Source organism: Hemitrygon akajei, chromosome 16, assembly GCF_048418815.1.
Source record: "Hemitrygon akajei chromosome 16, sHemAka1.3, whole genome shotgun sequence".
NCBI classification, from domain to species: Eukaryota; Metazoa; Chordata; class Chondrichthyes; order Myliobatiformes; family Dasyatidae; genus Hemitrygon; species Hemitrygon akajei.
This window is the reverse complement of record NC_133139.1, coordinates 4,313,549-4,340,255: the sequence shown is the minus strand read 5'-3', so window position 1 is coordinate 4,340,255 and position 26,707 is coordinate 4,313,549. Positions and strand designations below refer to the sequence as shown.

General features: G+C 39.6%; 2 protein-coding genes across 5 annotated transcripts in view; both read left to right on the top strand.

The window, feature by feature from the left end:
• Positions 1 to 1,783, top strand: part of LOC140740304 (mucin-16-like) — a 31,612-nt gene extending 29,829 nt beyond the window's left edge. Inside the window, exons 55-58 of the mRNA XM_073069459.1 lie at positions 342 to 457; positions 552 to 619; positions 909 to 1,078; positions 1,746 to 1,783. Coding sequence (XP_072925560.1) covers positions 342 to 457; positions 552 to 619; positions 909 to 1,078; positions 1,746 to 1,783 — 392 coding nt within the window. The remainder of the gene's footprint in view (positions 1 to 341; positions 458 to 551; positions 620 to 908; positions 1,079 to 1,745) is intronic.
• LOC140739707 (mucin-16-like) overlaps positions 1 to 26,707 on the top strand; it is a 112,658-nt gene that overhangs the window by 72,522 nt on the left and 13,429 nt on the right. For 3 of the 4 annotated variants that reach the window (XM_073068131.1, XM_073068132.1, XM_073068129.1), the window contains 23 exons: positions 2,617 to 2,732; positions 2,826 to 2,893; positions 3,184 to 3,353; positions 3,712 to 3,738; positions 4,602 to 4,717; positions 4,813 to 4,880; positions 5,159 to 5,328; positions 6,274 to 6,306; positions 8,748 to 8,863; positions 8,960 to 9,027; positions 11,920 to 12,089; positions 12,566 to 12,598; positions 12,835 to 12,950; positions 13,047 to 13,114; positions 13,405 to 13,574; positions 15,937 to 15,969; positions 19,563 to 19,681; positions 19,771 to 19,838; positions 21,121 to 21,284; positions 21,470 to 21,496; positions 22,356 to 22,489; positions 22,580 to 22,647; positions 24,962 to 25,131. In XM_073068131.1, coding sequence (XP_072924232.1) covers positions 2,617 to 2,732; positions 2,826 to 2,893; positions 3,184 to 3,353; positions 3,712 to 3,738; positions 4,602 to 4,717; positions 4,813 to 4,880; positions 5,159 to 5,328; positions 6,274 to 6,306; positions 8,748 to 8,863; positions 8,960 to 9,027; positions 11,920 to 12,089; positions 12,566 to 12,598; positions 12,835 to 12,950; positions 13,047 to 13,114; positions 13,405 to 13,574; positions 15,937 to 15,969; positions 19,563 to 19,681; positions 19,771 to 19,838; positions 21,121 to 21,284; positions 21,470 to 21,496; positions 22,356 to 22,489; positions 22,580 to 22,647; positions 24,962 to 25,131 — 2,292 coding nt within the window. The remainder of the gene's footprint in view (positions 1 to 2,616; positions 2,733 to 2,825; positions 2,894 to 3,183; positions 3,354 to 3,711; positions 3,739 to 4,601; positions 4,718 to 4,812; positions 4,881 to 5,158; positions 5,329 to 6,273; positions 6,307 to 8,747; positions 8,864 to 8,959; positions 9,028 to 11,919; positions 12,090 to 12,565; positions 12,599 to 12,834; positions 12,951 to 13,046; positions 13,115 to 13,404; positions 13,575 to 15,936; positions 15,970 to 19,562; positions 19,682 to 19,770; positions 19,839 to 21,120; positions 21,285 to 21,469; positions 21,497 to 22,355; positions 22,490 to 22,579; positions 22,648 to 24,961; positions 25,132 to 26,707) is intronic. The other variant, XM_073068130.1, reaches the window with a different exon arrangement.

Here is a 26,707-nt window from a genome sequence, read left to right as displayed (position 1 = left end):
GGACAGGTATATGGAGTAATTTAAGGTGGGGGGTTGTATGGGAGGCAGGGTTTGAGGGTCAGCACAACATTGTAGGCCAAAGGGCCTGTATAGTGCGGTACTATTCTATGAACTATGTAGATCCTTTCACTGCTGACAGGAACAATTGAGTAATCCTCCTCCCCATATCTAATAGGATATTTACAATGAACGAAGGGAGAAAATATATCCCCTGTATTACATTGGTCCATCTCGATCCATTGTAGAAACTCTACACCATTCCGGCAATTTGAAATATTTTTCGAAATAAGAGAACATTAAGCAAAGCCACCACAAATAAATTGTGCCCTTTTGTTCCACAGTTCCAGAAGAGGAAACACATCCCATTCAATATTACGTGTCATTCAACGTCAGAAAGCCAAGCTATCAGGAAATTCAATCAAACTCAACAGAACAAGCCAAACTGATTACAGCTGAGGTGAGAGATTCGATCAGTTATGCAGCTGTTCACATTTCAGTCCATCAATTCCAATACATCGAACATTGTAAACCATTGTTTCTCTCCCGTACAGCTCACAGATCTGTTCCTGAACAGCAGCATCAATGCAACATTCCTGAATTGCGTCTTCTACACATTCAGGTAACAAATGGGAACTCTTCATCAAGATCACTTACTAAAATCATTCTGTTTGCGTCATGCTGCAAGAATAATTAGACAATCGAATTTCACAGATACCAAAAAGTACAAGTAATTTTGGACCACTATAAAGTGCCTGAAATTAGCAGTCCTGATTGCAGTGTATGCCAAATGTTAATTCAACTCCTGATGTTAGACCAGAAAAGAAATTTTATTCAGACATAGAAACTCAAAATTGACTTTCTGGTAATATGCCAATCGCTTTGAAAAAACTTCATTTTCTTTTCCACAGGGAGGTAATGGATGACAGCACCAGAGTGACAGCAAATTGTTCGTTCAAAAATGAGACAGATTTTCAAGGCGTCATCAGGGAACGTGTGTATGAAGTAGTTGTAAAGAAGACCAATGACATGTCTAACCTTGGGACATACGAACTGGAAAAGGGCAGCCTCCTTGTATCTGGTACTTATCCACACATTCCTTCATGTTCTACTTTGTCTTCTATGTCACTCAGTCTATAGTAGGGGATTACCTGCTGATGCACCATCAATAACTCACGCTGAGACGTAGGAAGCGAGATATCGGCTTTGATTGACTGGAAGAATAAACAACACTACATCCTGGGGAAAATGAGGGAGAGCAGCAGCCCACAGTCGCCTTTATACAGGGGTCTGTGGGAGGAGCCACAGGAGCAGTCAGCAGGGTCTGTGGGAGGAGCCACAGGAGCGGTCAGACAGGTATATCTAGTTCACCACACCTGCAGAGGTGGCAGCAACAGAATCAGGTGCAAGTTCCAATCCCACGCCAATCTTTTAGCTGCTCAACCACCGAATGTTCATACCTCAACTGAGGCGTTGAAGCAACAGACAATCTAATGACTGAGAGAAGAGTCCATAGAGAATAATACTAAATCTGTATTAAATGTTACTGCTGAACACGAATGGCAGGCAAATTAAGATTAAAATTTCAACAGGAATTTCATTTTGCTGAGACATGACAATGATCTGTAATGGTGTTGTTGATAACAATCTTTCTTAACCTGCAGATCAACTGGAACTCCTGTCTACCATTGGTAAGTAAGATCATCTGTGGTAGTTATCCGATATGTTTGTCCCTTCTCTGCATTCAGGTTACACAGATAGTTTATCCTATAAAATTACCACTTGATGGACATTAATAAAATGCCTTCTGAGTTCTGGTAGATATTCACAGATAGAGAGGATGCCAAGGTTATCTGAGAGATGGGTGAATGAAGCAATTACTTTGCCGATAAAACAAAATATTTCCATTTAAATATGTCTAAAGGAAGTTTCTATGTCTACATCTATAATTACCAGGATGCTGTCTGGTTTAGAGAGTATGGATTATGATCAGAGATTAAGGGAGCTAGGGCTTTACTCTTTGGAGAGAAGGAGGTTGAGAGGAGACATGGTAAAGGTGTACAAGATATTAAGAGGAATAGACAGAGTGGACAGCCAGTGCCTCTTCACCCAGGGCACCACTGCTCGGTACAAGAGGATATGGTTGTAAGGTAAGGGGAGGGAAGTTCAAGGGGGATATTAGAGGAAAGTGTTTCACTCAGAGAGTGGTTGGTGCATGGAATGCACTGCCTTAGTCAGTGTTGGAGGCAGGTACACTAGTGAACTTTAAGAGACTACTAGACAGGTATATGGAGTAATTTAAGATGGGGGGTTGTATGGGAGGCAGGGTTTGAGGGTCAGCACAACATTGTGGGCCATAGGGCCTGTAAAGTGCGGTACTATTCTATGTTCTATGTACATCCTTTCACTGCTGACAGGAACAATTGAGTAATCCTCCTCCCCATATCTAATAGGATATTTACAATGAACGAAGGGAGAAAATATATCCCCTGTATTACATTGGTCCATCTCGATCCATTGTGGAAACTCTACACCATTCCGGCAATTTGAAATATTTTTGGAAATAAGAGAACATTAAGCAAAGCCACCATAAATAAATTGTGCCCTTTTGTTCCGCAGTTCCAGAAGAGGAAACAAATCCCATTCAGTATTACGTGGCATTCAACGTCAAAAAGCCGAGCTATCAGGAAATTCAATCAAACTCAACAGAACAAGCCAAACTGATTACAGCTGAGGTGAGAGATTCGATCAGTTATGCAGCTGTTCACATTTCAGTCCATCAATCCAATGCATCGAACATTGTAAACCATTGTTTCTCTCCCGTACAGCTCACAGATCTGTTCCTGAACAGCAGCATCAATGCAACATTCCTGAATTGCGTCTTCTACTCATTCAGGTAACAAATGGGAACTCTTCATCAAGATCACTTTTTAAAATCATTCTGTTTGCGTCATGCTGCAAGAATAATTATATAATCGAATTTTCCCAGATACCAAAAAGTACAAGTAATTTTGCACCACTATAAAGTGCCTGAAATTAGCAGTCCTGATTGCAGTGTATTCCAAATGTTAATTCAACTCCTGAACTTAGACAAGAATAGAAATTTTAGTCAGACATAGAAACTCAAAATTGACTTTCTGTTAATATGCCAATCGCTTTGAAAAAACTTCATTTTCTTTTCTACAGAGAGGTAATAGATGACAGCACCAGAGTGACAGCAAATTGTTCGTTCAAAAATGAGACAGATTTTGAAGGCGTCATCAGAGAACGTGTGTATCAAGTAGTTGTAAAGAAGACCAATGACATGTCTAACCTTGGGACATACGAACTGGAAAAGAACAGCCTCTATGTATCTGGTACTTATTGACACATTCCTTCATGTTCTACTTTGTCTTCTATGTCACTCAGTCTATAGTAGGGGATTACCTGCAGAGATGGCAGCACCAGAATCAGGTGCAAGTTCCAATCCCACGCCAATCCTTTAGCTGCTCAACCACCGAATGTTCATACCTCAACTGAGGTGTTGAAGCAACAGACAATCTAATGACTGACAGCAGAGTCCATAGAGAATAATACTAAATCTGTATTAAATGTTACTGCTGAACACGAATGGCAGACAAATTAAGATTAAAATTTCAACAGGAATTTCAGTTTGCTGAGACATGACAATGATCTGTAATGGTGTTGTTGATAACAATCTTTCTTACCTTGCAGATCAACTGGAAATCCCGTCTACCATTGGTAAGTAAGATCATCTGTGGTAGTTATCCGATATGTTTGTCCCTTCTCTGCATTCAGGTTACACAGATAACTTATCCTGTAAAATTACCACTTGATGGACTTTAAGAATTTGCTTTCTGAGTTCTGGTTCATATTCACAAAAAGAGAGGATATCAAGGTTCTGTAAGAGATGAGTGAATGAAGCAATTACTTTGCTGATAAAAATAAAATATTTCCTTTTAAATATGTCCTAAAAGAAGTTTCGATGTGTACATCATTTACGACTGAATTGTTAAATCCTCCTCCTCAAATTTAGTAGGAGAATTACAATGAAAGAAGGGAGAAAATATATCCCCTATATTACATTGGAAATACATTTTGAAATATGAGTCATGCAATTCCCTACTGCCACTGGTATGTATTGGCTTCTGTTGTTTTTATCGGATATATTTACACAATCTCAATATTTAGCATAGCATATCTAACTTGATCTGCTATGTCATTTTTTTTGATTGGTATGAAGCCTTCTGAGTTTTTGAAGAGCGACTCAAAAGGTATGAAGTCCAAGTTTGTCTGAGAATTGAGCAAATCTAACAATTTGGTTGCTGATTAAAACCAACGATTTCCATTTGCTAATGACCTAAATGAAGTTTCTATGTTTCTATCTCTCCACTACTGAGAAGAGCAATTATGAAGTCCTCCTCTCTGCATCTTGTTGCAGAATTTCACAGAAGGAAGGCAGCAAAGAAATGCCAATAACTACATTTTTACTTCTCGATCCGTTGTAGAAACTGTATATCATTGCAGCAATTGGAACCAGGATTTCAAATATGTTCAAATTATGTAAAGAGTCTGCTTATAAATTGTATCCTCCTTTTCCATAGGTCCAGTCAAGGAAACAAATCCCATTCTTTACAGCGTGTCATTTATTGTAAACAAGCCGATCTTTCAGGAAATTCAAGCAAACTCATCAGAAAATGCAAAAGTGATTTCAGCAGAGGTGAGAGATATGTAGCAGTTACTTAGCTGTTCACATTTCAGTCTAACAATTCCATTTTATCAAACATTATAAACCACTGTTTCTCTCCTCTACAGCTCACAGATCTGTTCCTGAACAGCAGCATCAATGCAACATTCCTAAAATGTGTCGTCCACTCATTCAGGTAAAAAATGGGAACATTTCAAGAAATTTACATTTAAAAAAAATTCTGCTTGAGTCATGATATAAGAATACTAAAGTAGAGAAATTTTGGCATATCCCAAAAAATTCAAATGTTCGCAACAGTATCAGTGCAAGAAAGTGAAAGACCTATGTATACCATTTGTTAATTCAATTCCTGAATCGAAACAGCAGGAAAATGTTTCCCTGGGATAGAAACTCAAAATTGATTTTGTAGAAATATGTCAATCATTTTGAAGAACTTAATTTGCTTTTCTGCAGGGAGGTAATGGATGACAGCACCAGAGTGACAGCAAATTGTTCGTTTAAAAATGAGACTGATACAGCAGGCATTAACAGAGAACATGTGTATGAAGTATTTCGAAAGAAGACCAGTGACGTGTCTGAACTTGGGTCATATGAATTGGAGAAGCACAGCCTCTCTGTAGATGGTACTTATCCACCCATCCTTCATGTTTTCATGTCTTTTACTTCTCACAAACCATAGTAGATGATAACCTGCATGTGTCACAGCACCGCAATCTGGTTCAGGGCAACAGACCCACACAAGTCCTTCAGCAGCTCATCTACTGACTCTTCAGGCCTCAAAACTGAGGCAGGAATAGAACAGACATTTTCCTTGACAGACAGCACTGTCCATGGTGAATGAAACAGTGGATGTCTAGTATGTGTATCCATGGCGACAGTTTGTTAATCTTGTCAAATTTTAGAGAAATTATTAGGTAAAACTATGACCTGTATCATGGGTTCTATTGAATAATCTTATTTTGTAGACACTATGAAAGATTTTTCCTCATCCTGTTTTCCCAGTCTCTCTGACTGGTGGCACTCTCCATTAAGACACATGCACACTTCCAAAATTAACTCTGTCACCAGTTCTGTACTGGCCATTGCAATTATCATGGATGCCATAATGGGACAATACAGTAAATTCTTTCCACATACATCACAGTGCAATATATGCATTGCCATTTCTTGAAATCTTTAACATTTTCGAACAGTTTGGGGTTTCTCTACAAGCAGATCAGGATAGACTACAATTTTCTAGAGTAATAGATCGTCTCAGAAAGATTGTGAATTAATTCACAAACTTGACTCTTAAAATTGTCTTCAGACGAAACTATTTTACTGTTTAGCACTTGGGAAAAATATTTTATCCTTTTAAAGTGCTGTGGGCACAGCTCAAAAACAAATATTTTCAACAAAAATGTGAAAAAGGTGTGTGTTGTTGAAATTATGGATGTAGTACAGACACCAAAGTTGAGGATCTAAAGACTTTACCACAGCTATTCTATATAATAATAAATAGCTGACAGTGAACTGCTGCATTAAATTGCAATTGTGTTTTCTGATAATTCCTTTTCCGTTGTTTGCAGGTCACATGGAAATATTCCCTCCTACTGTCACTGGTGAGTATGGGTTTCTATTATATTTTAATAGGATATGTTTGCCTATTGTTGATGTTAATAACAGTTGCATCTACCTTATTCTCCACGTCTTTCATTTAATACTCATGAATTGACACTTACAACAATGTAATAGCCTCTGCCCTCCACTCTGTCCTGTCCCTTCTGGAAAATGGGGTTTCATATGTCAGACTGCTGTTTATGGACTACAGTTTGCTGTTCAACACCATCATACCCCAGAAACTGGTGGGGAAACTGTCCTCACTGGGTCTCAACACTTCTCTTTGCAACTGGATACTCAACTTCTTAACAGTAAAGCCTCAGTCAGTCCGTGCGGGCAGCAACATCTCTCGTCCCATTTTGCCCAGCACTGTCGTTCCAAACCTCTGTGCTCAGCCCGCTGCTGACACGTGACTGTGTCGCAGAGTCCAGCTCAAACCGTGTCATCCATTTTGCGGATGGCACAACAGTGGTCAAGAATGATGACGAGACAGGATATAGAGAGGAAGTGAAACCACTGGTGGATTGGTGTGAGAAGAACAAGCTAAGCCAGAACATGGAGGAGAAAAAAGAAGTCATTCTGGACTTCAGGAAGGTGCAGATGAACCATCTCTCTTGGTGAATACATGACTCCCCCATAGAGAGAATTAATGCACCACATTCCTGGGAGTTCACATCTCAGATGACCTCACCTGGTCCGTTAATATCACCTCCCTGAACATGAAGGAACAGCAGCACCTCCACTGCCTAAGAAGATTGAGGCAAGCAAGGCTCCCCAGGACCACATTTAAACTCCGTTTTACAGGAACACCATTGAGAGCATCCTGACACGTTCCATCTCCGTCTGGTATGGAATCAGTCATGCATCAGGCTAGAAGTCCCAACAAAGTACTGTGAGAACAGCTGAGAGGATCACAGGGGTTTTCCTACCATCCATCGAAGACTTTTATCAGGAGGGCTACATATGCAGGGCCCTTAGTTTTATTAAGCATCCAACCCATCCATCCGACATCCTCTTTAACATTCTACCATCAGGCACGAGACCACAATGCATAAAAACAAGAACAGTCAGGCTGAGAAAGAATGTCTTCCCCCAGGCCATTAGGCTTCTGAACTCCGGGCCGCATCGTATTTGAAGTGACACTGGTTAATCTATTCCGTACCTTAAAGTACTTAGTATTAATGAGACCCGACGCAGGCTGGGAGACCATTTCACTGAACACCTACGCTCGGTCCGCCAGTGAAAGCAGGATCTCCCAGTGGCCATACATTTTAATTCCACGTCTCATTCCCATTCTGATATGTCTATCCATGGCCTTCTCTACTGTCAAGATGAATCCAAACTCAGGTTAGAGGAACAACACCTTATATTCCATCCAACCTGATGGCATGAACATTGACTTCTCTAACTTTCGTTAATGCCCCTCCTCCCCTTCTTACCCCATCACTGACATATTTAGTTTGTTTTTTTTTCTCTCTCTCTGCCCATCACTCTGCCTGTTCTCCATCTCCCTCTGGTGCTCCCCCCCTTTCTTTCTCCTGAGGCCTCCAGTCCCATGATCCTTTCCCTTCTCCAGCTCTGTATCACTTTCACCAATCACATTTCCAGCTCTTAGCTTCACCCCATCCCCTCCGGTCTTCTCCTATCATTTCGCATTTCCCCCTCCCCCCATTACTTTCAAATCTCTTAGTATCTTTCCTTTCAGTTAGTCCTGACGAAGGGTCTCGGCCCGAAACGTCGACAGTGCTTCTCCTTGTAAATGCTGCTTGGCCTGCTGTGTTCCACCAGCATTTTGTGTGTGTTGTTAGTATTAATGCACTCTAGTTTATTATTTATATGTGATTCATCTGTAGATTTTATCCATACCTTCATAAGTTATTGTGTGTAATGTATGTTTTACATCCTGGTTCGGGGAAACATTGTCTCATTTCTATATACATTATATGGTTATATGCGTTATATACTTGTATATAGTTAAATGATAATAAACCTGACCAGACTTGACTTGAGTTGTCCTTTGAGTAGATAGCCTCATGATTGCCTGAGAAATGAATGGCCTGAAAACTTTACTTGCTGACAGAAAAACATGTATCCTTCTTTAAAAAGGAAAAGCAGTTTTGATAACAACTTCCTTCACTTTCAGTAGGAATGATTGAGAAATCCTTCTGCCTAAACTCACCAAAGGAAGGAAATATTTACTTCAGATTACATTTGTATTTCTCTGTCTGTTGTTTAAACTGTTCAGCATTCCAACAATGGGAATCAGTTTCTGAAATGTGGCACAGACATGTTCAGAGTCATAGAAAACTACAGCACAGAAACAGGCCCTTTGGTCCATCTAGACAATGCTGAACCATTTAAAGTGCCTACTCCCATTGACCTACAATGGGATCATAGCCCTCCACAATTTCCAACTCATAAATTGTGTCCTCTACTTCCACAGTTCCTGTCAAGCACCTATACCCCATTTATTACAACGTGACATTTGTTGTAAACAAGCTGACACCTGAAGAATTTGAATCAAACACAACAGAAAAGGCGAGCATGATTTCAGCCGAGGTGAGTGAGTGGCATCTGTTAGATTTCTGTTGACACATCACTTCCACGTTAAGTCATGATGATTTCTTCTGACGCAATATTTGTTGTTGCCCACAGCTAACAGACCTGTTCAAGAACAGCAAAATCAACACAACGTTTATAGAATGTGCCGTTGAATCGTTCAGGTAACACATTACTACACATATTAAATAACTATAATACGTTCCACACAGATTCTACTGTGAAGTTCGAGCAATAAACAATCGAAGCAGCTTTCAAGATTATCAAATAGTATTTTCCCCCGAAACAACATTGCCATTCAGTATGAGTTCCAACAAAGGAATGTGCAGGCCATTACTTCAGCTCTTTGTAAAGACAAGACAGCAATATTTATGTGAAGGTAGAGCAGTAGATATAGTGCGTATGGATTTCAGCAAGGCATTTGATAAGTACTCCATGCAAGGCTTATTAAGAAAGTAAGGAAGCATGGGATTAAAGGGGAAATTGCTTTGTGGATCCAGAAATGGCCCGCCCACAGAAGGTAAAGAGAGGTTGCTGATGGGTCATATTCTGCATGGAGGTCAGTGACCAGTGGCATGCCTCAAGGATCTGTTCTGGGACACTTAAATCTTTGTGATTTTTATAAATGACCTGGATGAGAAAGTGGACGGGTGGGTTAGTAAATTTGCTGATGACACAGAAGTTTGAGGTATTGTAGATAGTGTGGAGAGCTGTCAGCGGTTAGAGCGGAACATTGATAGGATACAAAACTGGCCTGAGAAGTGGCAGATGAAGTTCAACGCAGATAAGTGTGAGGTGCTTCATTTTGGGAGGTCAAATATGATGACAGAATATGGTATTAATGGTAAGACTCTTGGCAGTGTGGAGGATGAGAGGGATCTTGCAGTCCGAGTCCATAGGACACTCAGAGCCGCTGTGCAGGTTGACTCTGTGGTTAAGAAGGCATACGGTGTATTGGCCGTCATCAATCGTGTAATTGAGTTTAGGAGCCGAGAGGTAATGTTGCAGCTATATAGGACCCTGGTCAGACCCTACTTATAGTACTGTGCTCTATTCTGGTCACTCACTACAGGAAGGATGTGGAAGCAATAGAAAGGATGCAGAGGAGATTTACAAGGATGTTGCCTGAATTGGGGAGCATGCCTTATCAAGTCAAGTCAAGTCGAGTCAAGTCAAGTCACTTTTTATTGTCACTTCTACCAAAACTGCTGGTACAGTACACAGTAAAAACGAGACAGTGTTCTTCAGGAACATGGTGCTACATGAAACAGTACAAAAACTACACTGAACTACGTAAAAACAACACAGAAAAAACCTACAGTAGACTACAGACCTAACCAGGTCTGCATAAAGTGCACAAAACAGTGCAGGCATTACAATACAATAAATAATAAACAAAACAATAGGCACAGTAGAGGGCAGTAAGTTGGTGTCAGTCCAGGCTCTGGGTATTGAGGAGTCTGATAGTTTGGGGGAAGAAACTGTTACATAGTCTGGTCATGAGAGCCCGAATGCTTCGGAGCCTTTTCCCAGATGGCAGGAGGGAGAAGAGTTTGTATGAGGGGTGCGTGTGGTTCTTCATAACGCTATTTGCTTTGCGGATACAGCGTGTAGTGTAAATGTCTGTAATGGCGGGAAGGATGATCTTCTCAGCTGACATCACTATCTGCTGCAGGGTCTTGCGATCCAAGATGGTGCAATTTCTGAACCAGGCAGTGATGCAGCTGTTCAGGATGCTCTCAATACAACCCCTGTAGAATGTGATCAGGATAGTGGGGTGGGAGATGGACTTTCCTCAGCCTCTGCAGAAAGTAGAGAAACTGCTGGGCTTTCAACAGACAATAGATGCAGAAGTAGACCATTCGGCCCTTCGAGCCTGCACCACCATTCTGAGATCATGGCTGATCATCTACTATCAATACCCAGTTCCTGCCTTGTCCCCATATCCCTTGATTCCCCTATCCATAAGATACCTATCTAGCTCCTTCTTGAAAGCATTCAGAGAATTGGCCTCCACTGCCTTCCAAGGCAGTGCATTCCAGACCCCCACAACTCTCTGGGAGAAGAAGTTTTTCCTTAACTCTGTCCTAAATGACCTACCCCTTATTCTCAAACCATGCCCTCTGGTACTGGACTCTCCCAGCATCTGGAACATATTTCCTGCCTCTATCTTGTCCAATCCCTTAATAATCTTATATGTTGCAATCAGATCCCCTCTCAATCTCCTTAATTCCAGCGTGTACAAGCCCAGTCTCTCTAACCTTTATGCGTAAGACAGTCCGGACATCCCAGGAATTAACCTCGTGAATCTACGCTGCACTTCCTCTATAGCCAGGATGTCCTTCCTTAACCCCGGAGACCAAAACTGTACACAATACACCAGGTGTGGTCTCACCAGGGCCCTGTACAAATGCAAAAGAATTTCCTTGCTTTGCTATGGAGCTGGTATTGAAGGACCAGGTGAGATTCTCCGCCAGACGAACACCAAGAAATTTGGTGCTGTTAACGATCTCTACCGAGGAGCCGTCAATGTTCAGCGGTGAGTTCTCTTATGAGAATAGGTTGAGTGAACTTGGCCTTTTCTCCTTGGAGCAACGAAGGATGAGAGGTCACCTGTACAAGATGATGAGAGGCATTGATCCCATGGATAGTCAGAGGCTTTTTCCCCAGGGCTGAAATGGCTACCTTTAGAGGGCACAGTTTTAAGGTGCTTGGAAGCAGGCACACAGGAGATTTCAGGTGTATGTTTTTACGCAGAGAGTTGTGAGTGCATGGAATGGGCTGCCGGTGACGGTGGTGCATGGAGACACGATAGGGTCTTATAAGAGACTCGTGGATAGGTACATGGAGCGTAGAAAAATGGAGAGTTATGGGTAACCCTAAGTAACTTAAAAGGTAAGTAATGTTCGGCACAGCTTTGTGGGCCAAAGGGCCTATATTGTACTGTAGGTTATCTATTCTATTTCTATTTTCAATCTGATCTTACTTACTCTGTATTGAAACTTGTACGAGAAAGAAGTTTAACAGTTTTCTTGATTTTTTTTTCCATTCTGCAGAAAGGTAATGGATGACAGCACAAGGGTGACAGCTAATTGTTCCTTCAAAAATGAGTCTCTGATGAAAGGCATCGACAGAGAACGTGTGTATGATATATTTAAAGAGGAGACAAGCAACATGTCAACACTTGGATCATACGATCTGGAGAAGCACAGCCTTTACGTAAATGGTACTTCTGCAGATATTTGTTCTTGTACCTCCTTGTCTTCTATTACACACAATCTATGGAAGGAAATGACCTGCAGAGGTCACAGCACCACAATGAGGTGCAAGGCAAGAAGCCCACACACAGCCTTAAGCTCCTCAATTGCCAATTGTACAGGCCTCAAGTCAAAAGTGCACAGAAGAGACATTTTCCCTGTATTACTGTACATTGATTAGTAAATGAAACAATGGATGTCTAGAATGTGTATCCATGACAACTTGTCAATCTTATTAATTTGGGAAAATCATCAGGATGAACTCTAAATGTATATGGTAGCTGAATCTGTGGAACTAATCATTAAATACAGTATTCCAAGTTGAACATTTAAAGTCTGCACTGCTACCCATTGATATGATATAGATGGCAGGATGTTTTAGTATCGATGAAGTAAGTTGAATTGCAAATGCATCTTCTGAGAACTCAATTTTCTTTGTTTCCAGATTACCAAGAGATACCCCCACCCGCTATCACGGGTGAGTATTGGTTTCTATTGTGTTCTAAAGGATATGTTTGTCGATCGTCGATGCTAACAATAGTTGGATCTACCTTATTCTCCAAGTCCATAGAGTCATAGAAAAGCACAGCGTGGAAACAGGCCCTTTGGCCCATCTAGTCAGCACAAAGTCTTTGAACGGCCACATCCATCCTGCAATGGGATCATAGCCCTCCATAATTTATAACTAATAAATTGTGTCCACTTCTTCCACAGTTCCTGTCAAGCACCTATACCCCATTTATTACAACGTGACATTTGTTGTAAACAAACTGACACCTGAAGAAATTGAATCAAACACAACAGAAAAGGCGAGCATGATTTCAGCCGAGGTGAGTGAGTGGCATCTGTTAGATTTCTGTTGACACATCACTTCCACGTTAAGTCATGATGATTTGTTCTGACGCATTATTTGTTGTTGCCCACAGCTCACAGATCTTTTCAAGAACAGCAAAATCAACAGAACATTTATAGAATGTGCCGTTGAATCATTCAGGTAACACATTACTGCATTCATATTATATCATTAAAATAAATTCCACACAAGTTCTAATGTGAAGTTCAAGCAATAAGCAATAGAAGCGGCATCCACCAATATGAAATGGTGTCTCCCCCAATAACATATCCAAATCAATATTGATTACAACAGACGAATATGCTGGCCATTCCTTCAAATTTTCATAACAACAAGATAGGAACATTTTCATTGCGATCGTATTAGCATTGTAATGAAATTTGTACCAGAAAGTGTTTACCATTTTCCTGAACTTCTTCCCATTTGTGCAGAACGGTAATGAATGACAGCACAAGGGTGACTGCTAATTGCTCCTTCAAAAATGAGTCCCTGAAGGAAGGCATCGACAGAGAACGTGTCTATGATATATTTAAAGAGGAGACAAGCAACATATCGACACTTGGATCATATGATCTGGAGAACTACAGCCTTTATGTAAACGGTACTTCTGCACATTTCTGTTCCTGTACAACCTTGTCTTCTACTACACACAATCTATAGAAGGAAATAACCTGCACAGCACCACAATGTGGTGCAAGGTCACAAACCCACATAAGGCCTTCGGCAGCTCAATAGCATACAGTTCAGGCCTCAAGTAAAGGCCTGGAAAGAACAGGCATTTTCTTTGATTAACCTTACAGTGATTGGCAACTAAAGCAGAGAAAATCTAGAATGTGTATCCTTAGCAACATGGAAATCTTTTTAACTTGTGACAAATTTACAGAATAAACTTTAAAAATATGTTAACTTCAAAATTAAGCTGAATTTGTCAAACTGATCATTTACTAGAGTCCTCGATGTTGAATATTTAATGTTTGCTCAAATGCTGATCGATATTAAATAGCTGACTTGGAAGGCACAGGATGTATGCATCCCAAATAGGAAGAAATGTTCTTAAGGAGGGATGACACATCTGTGGCTCACAACAAAAGTCAATGCCAGCAAAAAACTGATAGAATAGAGCAAAAGGTAGCTAGAAGTCAGAGTATTGGGAAATTTTTTGAAAACCAACAGAAGGCAACAAGAAGGTTGTTAAGAAGGTAACAGTGGAATATAAAAGGAAGCAAGCCAATATTGTTCAAGAGGATACAAAAAATTTCCTCAGATATATAAAGTGTAGAAGAGAGGAGAATCTGGACATTGGATTGCTAGAAAATAATGGTGGAGACCTAGGAACGGGGATGAACTTAATGAGCATTTGCTTCAGGCTTCACTATAGAAGACACTAGCAGTGTGCTGGAAGTTCCAGATGTCAGGGGTCATAGAGTATGTGAAGTTACCTTAATTAGGGAGTAGGTTCCCAGGGAACGAAAAGCTCTCAAGGTGGATAAGTCAACTGGGATGGATGGTGTACACCCCATGTTTCTGAAAGAGGTTTCTAAGGAGACTGTGAAGGCATCAGTAATGAATTTTCAAGAATCACTAGATTCTGGAATGCTGCCAGAAGATTAGAAAATTGTAAATGTCTCTCCACTCTTCAAAAAGGGAGAGAAGCAGAAGAAAGGAAACTATAGGCCAATTATTCAGATTTCAGTGAATGGGAAGATGTTGGAGTTGATTATTAAGGATGTGGTCTCAGGGTACTTGGAGACACATGATAAAATAGGCTGTAGTCATCATGGTTTTCTCAAGAAAAATCTTGCCTGACAATCTGTTGGAATTCTTTGAAGAAATAATAAGCAGGATCAACAAAGGAGAATTGGTTAATGTTGTGTACTTGGATTTTCATGCCTTTGACAAGATTCCACAAAATGTCTATGCTACAAGCCCATGGTATTACAAGAAATATTCTCACACAGATGAAGCAATGGCTGATTGTCAGGAGGGAAAGAGTGGGAATAAAGGGAGCATTTTCTGGTTGGCTGTTAGTAACTAGTTTTGTTCCACAGGTGTCTGTGTTGGGACAGATTAAGAGAATGGCCAAATGAATAGCAGATGGAATAGAGTTTCTGGATGTGTATGACCCTGCACTTTGGTAGAAGAAATGAAACGGTTGACTATCTTCTAAATGGAGAGAAAATACAAACACTCTGATGCAAAGGGACTTGGGAGTCCCTGTGCAGTATTCCCTAAAGATTAGTTTGCACGTTGACTCTGTGGCGAGTCAGGCAAATGCATTGTTAACATTCATTTCACTAGGATTAGAATATAAAAGTAAGGATGTAATGTTGAGACTTTATAAAACACTGTCGAGGCCTCACTTGGAGAATTATGAACAGTTTTTGGCTCCATGACTTAGAATGGTTGTGCTGAAACTGGAGAGGGTTCAAAGGAGGTTCATGAAAATGATTCCAGGATTGAATAGCTTGTCATATGAAGAGCATTTGATGGCACTGGGCTTGTATTCATTGGAACGCAAAAACATGAGGCATGACCTCATTGAAATATTGAATGGTAAAGGCCCTGAAAAAGTGGATGTGATGACATTGTTGGTAGAGTCCAAGACCAGAGGCCATAGCCTCAGAATGTAGGGGCGTCCTTTGTGAATGGAGATCAGGAAGAATATGTTTAGCCTGAGAGTGGAGAATCCGTGGAAATCTGTGCCACTTGTGGCTGTAGAGGCCAAGTATTTATGTACATTTAAGGCAGCGGTTGATAGGTTCTTGCTTGGTGACAGTATGAAGGGATATGGGGAGAAGGCAGGAGATTGGGACTGAGGAAAATTGGATCAGTCACGATGAAATGCTTGAGCAGACTTAATGGGCCAAGCGGCTTAATTATGCTCTTATATCTTATGGTCTTATCCAACAAGTGGGTTGAACTGCAAATGCATTTTCTGACAACTTACTTTTCATTGTTTCCAGATTATAGACAGATTCCCCCACACATTATCTCTGGTGAGTATGGGTCTCTATTGTATTTTATAAGATATTTTTCTCTGTTGTTGATGCTAATAATAGTTGAATCTACCTTTTTCTACAAGCCATCATTTGATACTTGTGGATTGATGAGCTCTCGTGGGCGCAGATCATATCACAGAAAACACAAAGGCTCATGGTTGCCTGAGAAATCAACGGCTTGAAAACTTTGCTCTCTGACAGAAAACACATTTTTAATTGTTCATAAACCAGAAGCTGTTTAGATAATGACTTCCGCTTGCTTTTAGCTGGCACAATTGACACAAGCCACATAAAGGAAGACACATACACATTTTCATGTCTTTTGACACATTGACATGCAATGATCATGGCATTTGCCTTTGACACCATCACATGGCAATATACTGACATTTTTCTGATATTTACATCCAAGATACATATCACCAATTCTAAATTACTCACAACAATTTTTTCTTTCATCCTCAATCAATTTTAATAGGTTACAAGTTTCTGGAAGAGCTGTTTCGTAATCCTGTGCCTTTTTGGAAAGGCTTTTTAAACTAATTGAGTTTTTTGACTATAATTGGCATGCCGAGAGGATAGAGCCATCAAGATTGGTGAAGACCAAATCCTGTGTCCTTTTTGCAAATCGAGAACGTATTAATTCAATCCATTATCTTATTTATTCAATTTTTCATGTAATTTCCTACTTGGGCCAATCTCCAGGCCAAATACTATTTTGTTCCATAATTTTGTTTTGATTAGAATTGTTAATGAATCTGTGAGTATTTGTGGAATTATGTCAGCATATTTTGCCATGTGATAGTGTCAAAGGGAAATTCCATATTTCATGCAGAGCGGATGTGTCAGAAAAATCCTGAAATGTGCATCTCTTCCTTTATGTGACCTTATATGATTTGTTTCAGGGATCATGTCAATCAAATCAGTTGATGTATCTCTCATTTAGGAGATGATAATCTAGGTTCAAAGTCTTTATGGTTAATCAATACAGCTCCAGATATTGCCAATATTTTTCAGAATATTCAGATTTCAAAATCTTGGGTAATGGCTTTGTCCTTTCATTCTCATATCCATTTCAGTGATTCACCAGTGACTTTGGTCTGTAGAGGCTCTCTGTTTACTTGCAGCTGAATTTATAATCTTCTTCATTTTGCCTTTTGTAATTTCTTGTCTCCTTCTCGACAACTGCATCTCTGTTGATAATAGGATTGGATTCTCTACCTACACATTAGATTATCTACGTTCTGAAAATCAGATCAACTCATTTGCCTTTTCTCTGCAGAAACATTTACAGTTGCATTCTTCTTTGGCACTGTATTTGTAATCACGCATTTGGTCATTACAAAATTTAGAAATCTTTTCAAGAAATTCTAAAATGCATGGCATATCCCTCTTCTAATATGAAGCTGCCCTGAGAGATTCTGTTTTGATGAAACAGGGAATATTATAGGGTGGCATGAAATTTGATTACCTGGTGACAATTAATTCACAATATTTTGTGTATTCCACATAATACTAGATCTCCTCCAATAATTGGTATGTTTGTTTCTTCACAGTTTACATTATGTGCGATTTTATTCTAATTACAGATTGGCTGTGGGGTACCTAAACCAAAAAAAATGTGTATCTATCCTGATGAAATGATGTCCTGTTGAGGGATCTCAGCCCAAAATGTCAATTGTTTATTCCCCTCCATTGATAACGTGAAGTCCTCCAACATTTTGTGGGTGTATGCCAATCCGTCACTTGTCCTCCACAATTTTGTGGATGCATGTCCGTCACTCATTCCCCTCGCTTTTCCATCTACCTTTCTCCCTTCTGATCCATCAAACACAAAAATGAGATTAGATTTATTTTTCAGATGTACATCAAAATATCGATTGAAATGCATCATTTCAACCAACGCAGTGCGAGATGTTCTGGGGGCAGTTCACAAGTGTCGCCATGTTTCCAGTGCTAACATAGCATGCCCACAACCTACTAACTCTAACCCTAAGTCTTTGGAATAAGGGAGGAAACCGGAATACTGAAAGGAAACACATGTAGTTAAGAGTAGAAAGTACAAACTCCTTACAGAAAGTGGCAGGAATTGAACCCTGATTGCTGATAATTAGTGCTGTACTGCTTTGTGCTAACTGCTTTGCTGTCGTGGTATTTCAACTTGTGGTAGCTGGTTCCACATTCTTCGCTCTCTCCTTCAATCCCCCCTGAAATTCTGATTTCTGGCAGCATTATACTGCAATACATAAAGATTACTAGCACAAGGAGATTTTGCAGATCATTACAAGGTGGAAGTACAAGGTAAAATGATAACAGAAAGCAGAATAAAATGGAATAACTATGGAGAAAGTAAAGTGCCAGTAAACAATGATAATGCACACAAAATGCTAGAGAAACTCAGCCGGTCATGCAGATTCTATAGAAAGCATTAAGGAGTCGACGTTTTAGAACATAGGACATAGAGCAGTACAGCACAGGAGCAGGCTATTCAGCCCACAATGCTGTGCTGAACCAGCTAAATAGCAAATCAAAACACCCAAACTCTAGCTCCCTCCTATCTACACAATGTCCATCTCCCTCCATCTTCCTTACATCCATGTGCCTATCCATATGTCCCTTAAAAGCTTCTAATGTATTTGTCTCTACCACTATACCAGGCAGCACATTCCAGGCATCCACAACTCATTGAGTAAAAATCTTAACCCCCACATCCCTCTTGAATCTATCCCTCTCTCACCTTCAAAGCATACCCTCTGGTATTGGACATTTCAACCCTGGAAAGCAGATGCTCCCTGTCTATTCTATCTATCCTCTCATAATCTTATAAACTTCTATCAGATTTCCCCTCAGTCTTTGTTGCTCCAGAGTAAACAACCTGTTTATCCAGCCTCTCATGATAGCACATGCCCCCTAAACCAGGCAGCACCCTGGTAAACCTCTTCCGCATTCTCTCCAAAGCCTCAGTATCCTTCATATAGACAATATACAATAGGTGCAGAAGTAGACCATTTGGCCCTTCGAGCCTGCACCACCATTCTGAGATCATGGCTGATCATCTACTATCAATACCCGGTTCCTGCCTTGTCCCCATATCCCTTGATTCCCAGTGGGATGATCTGAACTGGATGCAGTACTCCAGATGTGAGCTAACCAGAGTTTTATAAATTTGCAGTATAACCTCTTCACTTTTGAAATTAATGCCTTGACTAAAAAAGACAACATTCCATTACCCTTCTTAACCAACTTATTGACCTGTGTAGCCACTTTCAAGAAACGATGAACTTGGATCCCAGGATCTCTTTGTTCTCTGTTTTGAGCAGAGACCCTTCATCAGGACTGGTAAACAACCATAACAAGTTAAATTGTGAGATCAAGAGTTTATCTTACCGTACAAAGGAACTGTTCGATAGTCTAACAACGGCTATGTAGAAGCTGTCCTTGAGTCTGGCAGTACATGCTTAAACCTTTCAGAAATCTGATGGTGGAAGGGAAGAAGCTGAGTGAGGGCTTTAACTCTTTGTGTGGATCTGTAAAAGACATTAGCCATGCAGTTAATGCCATATTTCATAATTCAATTCTCTTGATGGCAGGGCAAACACCAGTTGAGTTTAACGTGACCTTCAGTATTACAAATTTGGAATTCATAGAAGCATTGCATGACAACACATCCCAATTGTACCAATCAGCATCAACTGTTGTAACTCAGGAGGTAAAGTGTCCAAACAATATTTATTGCAATTATTCTGATGGACAAAAACTATATTAATCTAACTGAAACAATAAATATATTTTATGCAGCTCAATACAATGTTTAGGAACAGTGAATTGAAGGAAACGTTTGTTGACTGCAAAATGATTTCTTTAAGGTAAGAACAATTTGATGTTTTCTTCAAGAATATGATTAAGTACACTTGTGGTTTTTGTGGTATTTGCTCTATTTCGTCATTATTCCTTGCATCAAATGTTTATCTCATTTCTTTTTAAATAATGATCTGCTTCAAACTGTGTAATTATATGTGATATTACTTCAAATATCCTAATGACATGGCAATATACAGTACTGTGCAAAATTCTTAGGCACATATATATAGCTAGGGTGCCTAAGATGTTTGCATAGTACTGTATAAATTTCATGACATATGTGAATGATAATAAACCTGATTCAGATATGGGTCTGTATTGTGGATTGAGCGTTAGAAGGGGGAAGGGAGAGAGGAGGGAGTAGGAAGCACCAGAGAGACATTCTGTAAAAATTAATAAATAAATTGTTTGAAATCAAATGACCTTGTCTGGTGTCTCAGGGCTGGCTGTGTCTGTACCCCCCCATCCCCACCCTCCCATCAACCCTGCCCCGGCACTCCTTCTCTGCCACCTGTCCCACACCCCTCCTGTGGCACTCCACCATTGCCTTCCCCAATATACTTTGGTCCCATCAGATTTCCAATCTCGTTTTCTGCCCCACATTGACAAATACAGTACTGTATTTCTTCAGACTGTGTCCAGATCAAGGTTATTATCATATAAGCACTATTACACAGGGAATATATGCCAGGATTCCATCTGTCCCTGGTGCTGTGAACCATGTGCCTGGCCTTATGGCTGCAAAATGGTCCCTATAATTAGATTGTGCTGCAGCCATGGAGTCTGTATGGAGATACGCATTTCATCACAAGTCAGTCAGTCTGCATAGAACATCCTGAAAACCCATGGGTTAAGGAGGTGGTGGATCTTGTGGAACACCAAACAGGTCCTTCACACGTAGTTGGAGACGCATCCCCAACACAAACTGCCCTCACCGTGCCTTAGGTTGTGGTACAGGTGAGGCAGTTCACCTCCTCCTTGTAGACCACGTAAACAGCCTGCGTGTTGCCATGCAACACAGAATACCCACAACTTACTAATCCTAATATGTCTTTGGAAAGTGGGAAACACACACAGCCATGGGAAGAATGTACAAAATGCTATCAGACTGCAACAGGAATTGAACCCTGATCTTACAGCTGGCACAGCAATAGTATTACACTACCTTACTGCCCTTGATATATTTCATTCCTTTGAGCAATAACATTTAATTGAACCATCTCCACTGTTAATTCATTGTTTTTTTGCAGAGATTTATATAATAATTATTATTTTGTTTTCTTGCAGAGTTATAAGTCAAAAGACCAAAATATATGCAATCTGTACCTTTAAGAATTCTGCCAATGAACAGATTGATAGAGTTACTGTCTACCAGCAGTTCAGCAAAAACACAGAAAACCTTTCAGCACTGGGACCTTATCTGCTGGACCATAATAGTCTCTATGTTGATGGTACGAATTGCTTACCCTTTTCAGTAATACTATAGGATATTTAGGAATTTCAATAGTTTGTAACTATTGTGCAAATTGTGTTGCAGTGTTGTCCTTTCTTCTTTTACTCTTTTCAACAGATTGTCACCATAAATCAGGTGACTGCAGGATATTCTAACTAATTAAACTTTGTCTTCACTTTTCAGATTACAATGAATCAACACCTCCAACTGGTGAGTATGACTTCTCTCACTTAGAACATAAAGCATAGAACAGTGCAAGCCTTTTGGCCCACAATGTTGTGCCAACCTGATAACGTACTCCTTGCAAGAGATGGTAAAGAGGTGTAGTGGCTGGCCTAATGCCAGGAGCCCAGATTCGATTCCTGGTGCTGTCTGTGAGGAGTCTGTACATTCTCACCACGATCACATGTGTTTCCTCTCGGTACTCTGCCTTTTAAAGATGTGTGTGTTAATAGGTTAGTTGGTCACAACCATGTAATTGAGTAGTGGAGGTTCTTTGGGCCAGAAGGGGCTGTTACAATGCTGTATCTCTGAATTTAAAAAAATACTCTAAGATGAGTCAAATCCAATTTTCTGTCATCTTTGTACCTTTTAGAGAGTTCAGAGAACTCTCCAGGTTCAGGAGAGTTTATCCAGGTTAAACTCTCCCTCGTTTTAGTTTTTAGTTTCCAAAGATGGAAGGTCTGCTGCCTCCAACCTCATGCCATTGAGAGCCGTGTTGGCCTCACCTGTGTTGGCTCTTGCCTAGCAACCCTTTCACCGTAATACTGGTACTTCAGGTTCCCTGTGCCCCACCTGAACTTTAATCACTTGTTTATTAATTATCGTTTAAATTAGCCCTGCTGATTAATTTTGCAAAGTATTTTGTTCTGTTCATAGTTCCATAATTTTTGGGTTTTCATTCCTGCAAACATGACACCAGTCATTTTGTTCAAGTGTTGTTTGAAGTTGCCATTATGCATCCTCTCCTTTCCTTTGTTATGTATGCATTTGCAGTAGCTCAAATAGCAAATCCCAATAAAAATCAGCAATACAACAAGGTTGTTAATTTAACTTTTCTTTTTGGCAGAAGAACCAAATCAAAGTGGATCTCATCTTGGATTTAATGTAACCTTCACTATAACAAATTTGCCTTACATGGAAGCACTTCATAACCAGATATCCCTCTTGTACCAATCAGCTTCGCTAACAATTACTAAACAGGTAGATGATCAAAGAAACATTCATTAAAATTATTGAATCATTATTTAATCTATTCAGCTGACTGAAACTCTGAAAACATTTTTCTTGCAGCTCACTGCCTTGTTTGAAAATAGTAAAATAAATACAACATTTGTAAACTGCAGCACAATGTCTTTAAGGTGAGTATTATTCATCATTTTCCTCATTGTTCTCTTAAACAATCTATCCAGATTCAGGACAGAGGAATGCATCAGAAAACGTATTCCAGTGTTTTCCTCTGTAGAAATGCTATTTGGTTTCATTCCACCAGCTTCATCCAATATGCCTGAACTGATTTTTTTTTCAGATTCTTAGATTCTTTCTTTTAAGTGCCTGATTGCTTCAGAATCAATATTTAAAATCTATAATTTTAAAATATGTAATTTGGATTTGGATTGTTGTATGAGCAGATGGTGCTCACAAGTCCTGGTTATGCGACCACAGATGAGAGGCAGACAACCTCTGAAGAGTATTGATAATTGCTGGGGTCCAGATCATTTACTTCATACAACACAGCACATAATGATGATGATGAACTTAGAACGACAGTATATCTCCAATGGCTTCCTTTATGCATTTTCAAATGTTCCTGCATTAACATCTCTCACTGTGTAATTGCTCGCTACTTGCCAATATTTGCTCTTTTAGAATTCCAAAAACACTTAAAAACTCTAGCAAAGGCCGGAGAGTTTTTGACACATTGGCCTTCATAAATCAAAGTATTGAGTTTGAAGTTGGGATGCTTTGATGAAGTTGTATAAGATGTTGGTGAGGTTTAATTTGGAATACTGTGTGCAGTTCTGGTCACTTTGTACAGGAAAGTTACCAATAAAATTGAAAGAGTACAGAAAAAATTTAAAGGATGTTGCCGGAACCTAAGGACTTAAGTTACAGGGAAAGGTTGGATAGGTTAGGATTTTATTACCTGGAGTACAGGAGAATGAGGGGAGATTTGACAGAGGTATACAAAATTGTGAGCGATATAGAAATGATAAATGCAAGCAGGCTTTTTCCACTGAGGTTGAGTGAGTAGATCTGGAGGTCATGGGTTAAGGGTGAAAGGTGAGGTGTTTAAACAGAACATGAGGAGGAACATTTTCTCTCAGAGAGCGGTGAGAGTCTGAAACTAGCTTCCAGTGGAAGTGGTTTGATTTCAACATTTAAGAGAAGTTTGGATAAGTACATGAATGGTAGGGGGATGGAGGGCACTGGTCCAGGTACAGGTGAATAGGACTAGGCAGATGAACAGTTTATTATTTGTGTGTGCTGTAGTGATCTATGATTCTAACTCTGCCACTTGCACCAACATCCCCTTCTTTCTGCTTATACAAGTATTATTATTACATGTGATTTAGATATTTTTGATAATTAAATCTTTACTAAAAAGACAAGATTACAGATAAAACCATAATTAACTGTTATAGGTTGGTGTTGCAACACATATCTGGTTTCATTAACAAAATGGTCAATTTGTGTTAATTGAGCTTGCAGTCGCAGGATGTTTCAATGTTAATAGTAATGGGACACCACATAGGGGAGCAATTAGCATTATGCTATTAGAGCCCAGGCCATAAGAGTTCAGAATTCAATTCTGGCATCCTCTGCAAGGAGTCTGTACAGTCTCCCCACGAGCATGTGGTTTTCCTCTGATATTCTCCTAGTTAGTAAGTTAATTGGTCACTGTAATCTGTCCTGCGATTAGACTATGCGTTAAGTCAGTGGGTTGCTGGGCCATGTGGCTCATTGGGCCAGTAGGGCTTGTTCCACGCAGTATCGCTAAGAAAATAAAATAAAAATAAAGTCACTTCCCCTAAAAAAATCAAAAACACCGAATGTGAGATATCTAAAAAATGGAAGATGCTTAAACACGTAGCAGACCAGGCAGCATCTCTGGAAAGAGTAAAGAAAGGTCTTTGACCTGAAACTTCAACACTTTTATATCATCCTTCACATTTGCTGCCAGACATGCTGAGACTTTCTCACATTATCTGTATAGTATGATTAAGGATGTAAACATTTATCATTATTAAAGCATTGCTATCTCAATCAGCATATCAAAGTTTATTGTCATCTGACTGCCAAATATACAACCAAAGAAAACTACATTCCTCCAGAATTTCCATGAAGCTGTCAGAAAATTGTGCGTAAAATGGTTGAATTTTTAGATTATGAAAGCAGTCCTTAAGTGATGGCATATTTTAAACTGCATGAATGAGATTAGCTAAAGAACAACTTCCATTTCAATTAGCTTCTGTGTTTCCTTCCTTCCTGCTCTATTCCATTAATATCATAATCACCGGTTTTGATGAGGGTATTTTGACAGAAGAGCTGACTTTCTTTCCCCTCTGATGCCACCCACTCTGCTGAGAAAGTGCAGCATTTTCTGTATTAGTTTTAATTTTTACAAAATCTGCAGGTTTCTATTACTCCATTTATAATGTTTTTGTTTGGCAGTGCGACAAGCAGTTACAAGACAAAAGTGTATGCAGTCTGTTCTTTCAAGGAAACTTCTGATGAAGAGAATGTGGATAGAATTATCGTGTACCAGCAATTCCGTTACAAGACAAAGAACCTCACTGTTTTGGGACCTTATTCCATTGATAAAAACTCTCTCTTCGTAAATGGTATGGAACACCAGGTCATTTCCGAGAAAACGTTCTCTAATCTCAGAATGTCTCTGTGTTCATTTGTGAATAAGCTGAATAATTTTCCTTGGATATTTCCAAAATGGAATTCTTCTTAAATTCTGCTTTATAAGTATAGAGCTAAGTATAGAGCTGTGTTATTGTCTTGTGTATGGTATCAGTAAAACAGAAGGAACCTGTCTTCTCCCGATCCCATTCCAACATTGAAAGATACCTGATCTCTGTGACCTAATTGCCCATGATTCTATCAAAGCCAGACTTGTGATTAGAGCTGATTAGGCCACTTGCAGAAAAGGACACCGGATTTCATTCTCACCACATCTTGAATTGTTTAATACACATTAGATATTGGACGAGCTCAGCAAGTCAGGCAGCATCTATGGAGGTAAATAAACAGTCAAATTTCTGGGCCAAGACTTCCTTGGTGTATGTGTTCCTATAGCATTAGTTCCTTGTAGTCCTTTGAAAATAGCAATCAAATTAAAACTTCATCTTTTCGGTTTGTTTAATTTCTCTCTGTAATCTGACTCCAAAGATTCAAGTATCATTCTTGTGAACCTGTGTTATTCTTCCTCCAAGATCAATAAACCTTTCCCTGAGTGTAGTCCCTAGAATTGATAGATTAGAGTAGATTAGTTTATGGGCATACTCACCAAGGCACAATTAAGCTTCTTGCTCGCAAAATGTCTCCAACTTCTGGTGCCATTTGTTTTCACAAAATTTCATGTGTAAACTAACCAAGGATTCCTACATATTCTATCCCTACTTTGCTGCATATAAAAGTTGCAACACTCACCTTACGCATTTCTTTAAATTCTTTGTAACATATGAAGAACCTTAATACATGAACACCAAAATGTTACAGGACCTGCAGTAGAAAGTCAAGATAAGTCTAGAAAAATTCTCAATAGAATGTACTTAGCAGGCTAATGGGGCTGGAGGCTGACAGTGCCCCAGATCTATGACCAATATCTTAGGATCTTAAAAAAAGTGGTTACATTCTTCCAAAATTTCCTGGATTCTGCTGAGGTCCAAGAGGATTGGAAATTATACAAGAATAAAGAATCAACTTTATTCACCAAATTCATTTACAGGTGTTAGGAATTTGCTGTGGTGTGTTGGTCAGGTTGAGATTTGCAATAAAAAAACATTCAATAGAAAGAATAAAGAAATATATAAAAGAAAGTTAGAGATTTAAGTACGGGTCTGGAATGAAACACACATAAATACATAAATTCCATGCATTTGCAATGTAAACAATGTTATATAAAGCAGTTTGAAGAGTTTACAGTACAGTGCAGTGAGGTGGTAATAGATAGAGAGGGGTGAGGGAGGCTAACTAGATGGTTGATCTGATTAACTGCCTGGGGAAGAAACTTTTAAGATGATGTGAAGATTTTGTTTTAATAGCCCTATAGCACTTTCCAGAAAGGAGCTTTGGGAAAAGGCAGTTGGCGGTTTGGGGTAGTGTCTGCAATGATTTCTTTCTGTCATGATTCAAAAAAGAAGGGAAACAGAAAGCTTCAAACTACAGATCTGTTGACTTATAAACAAT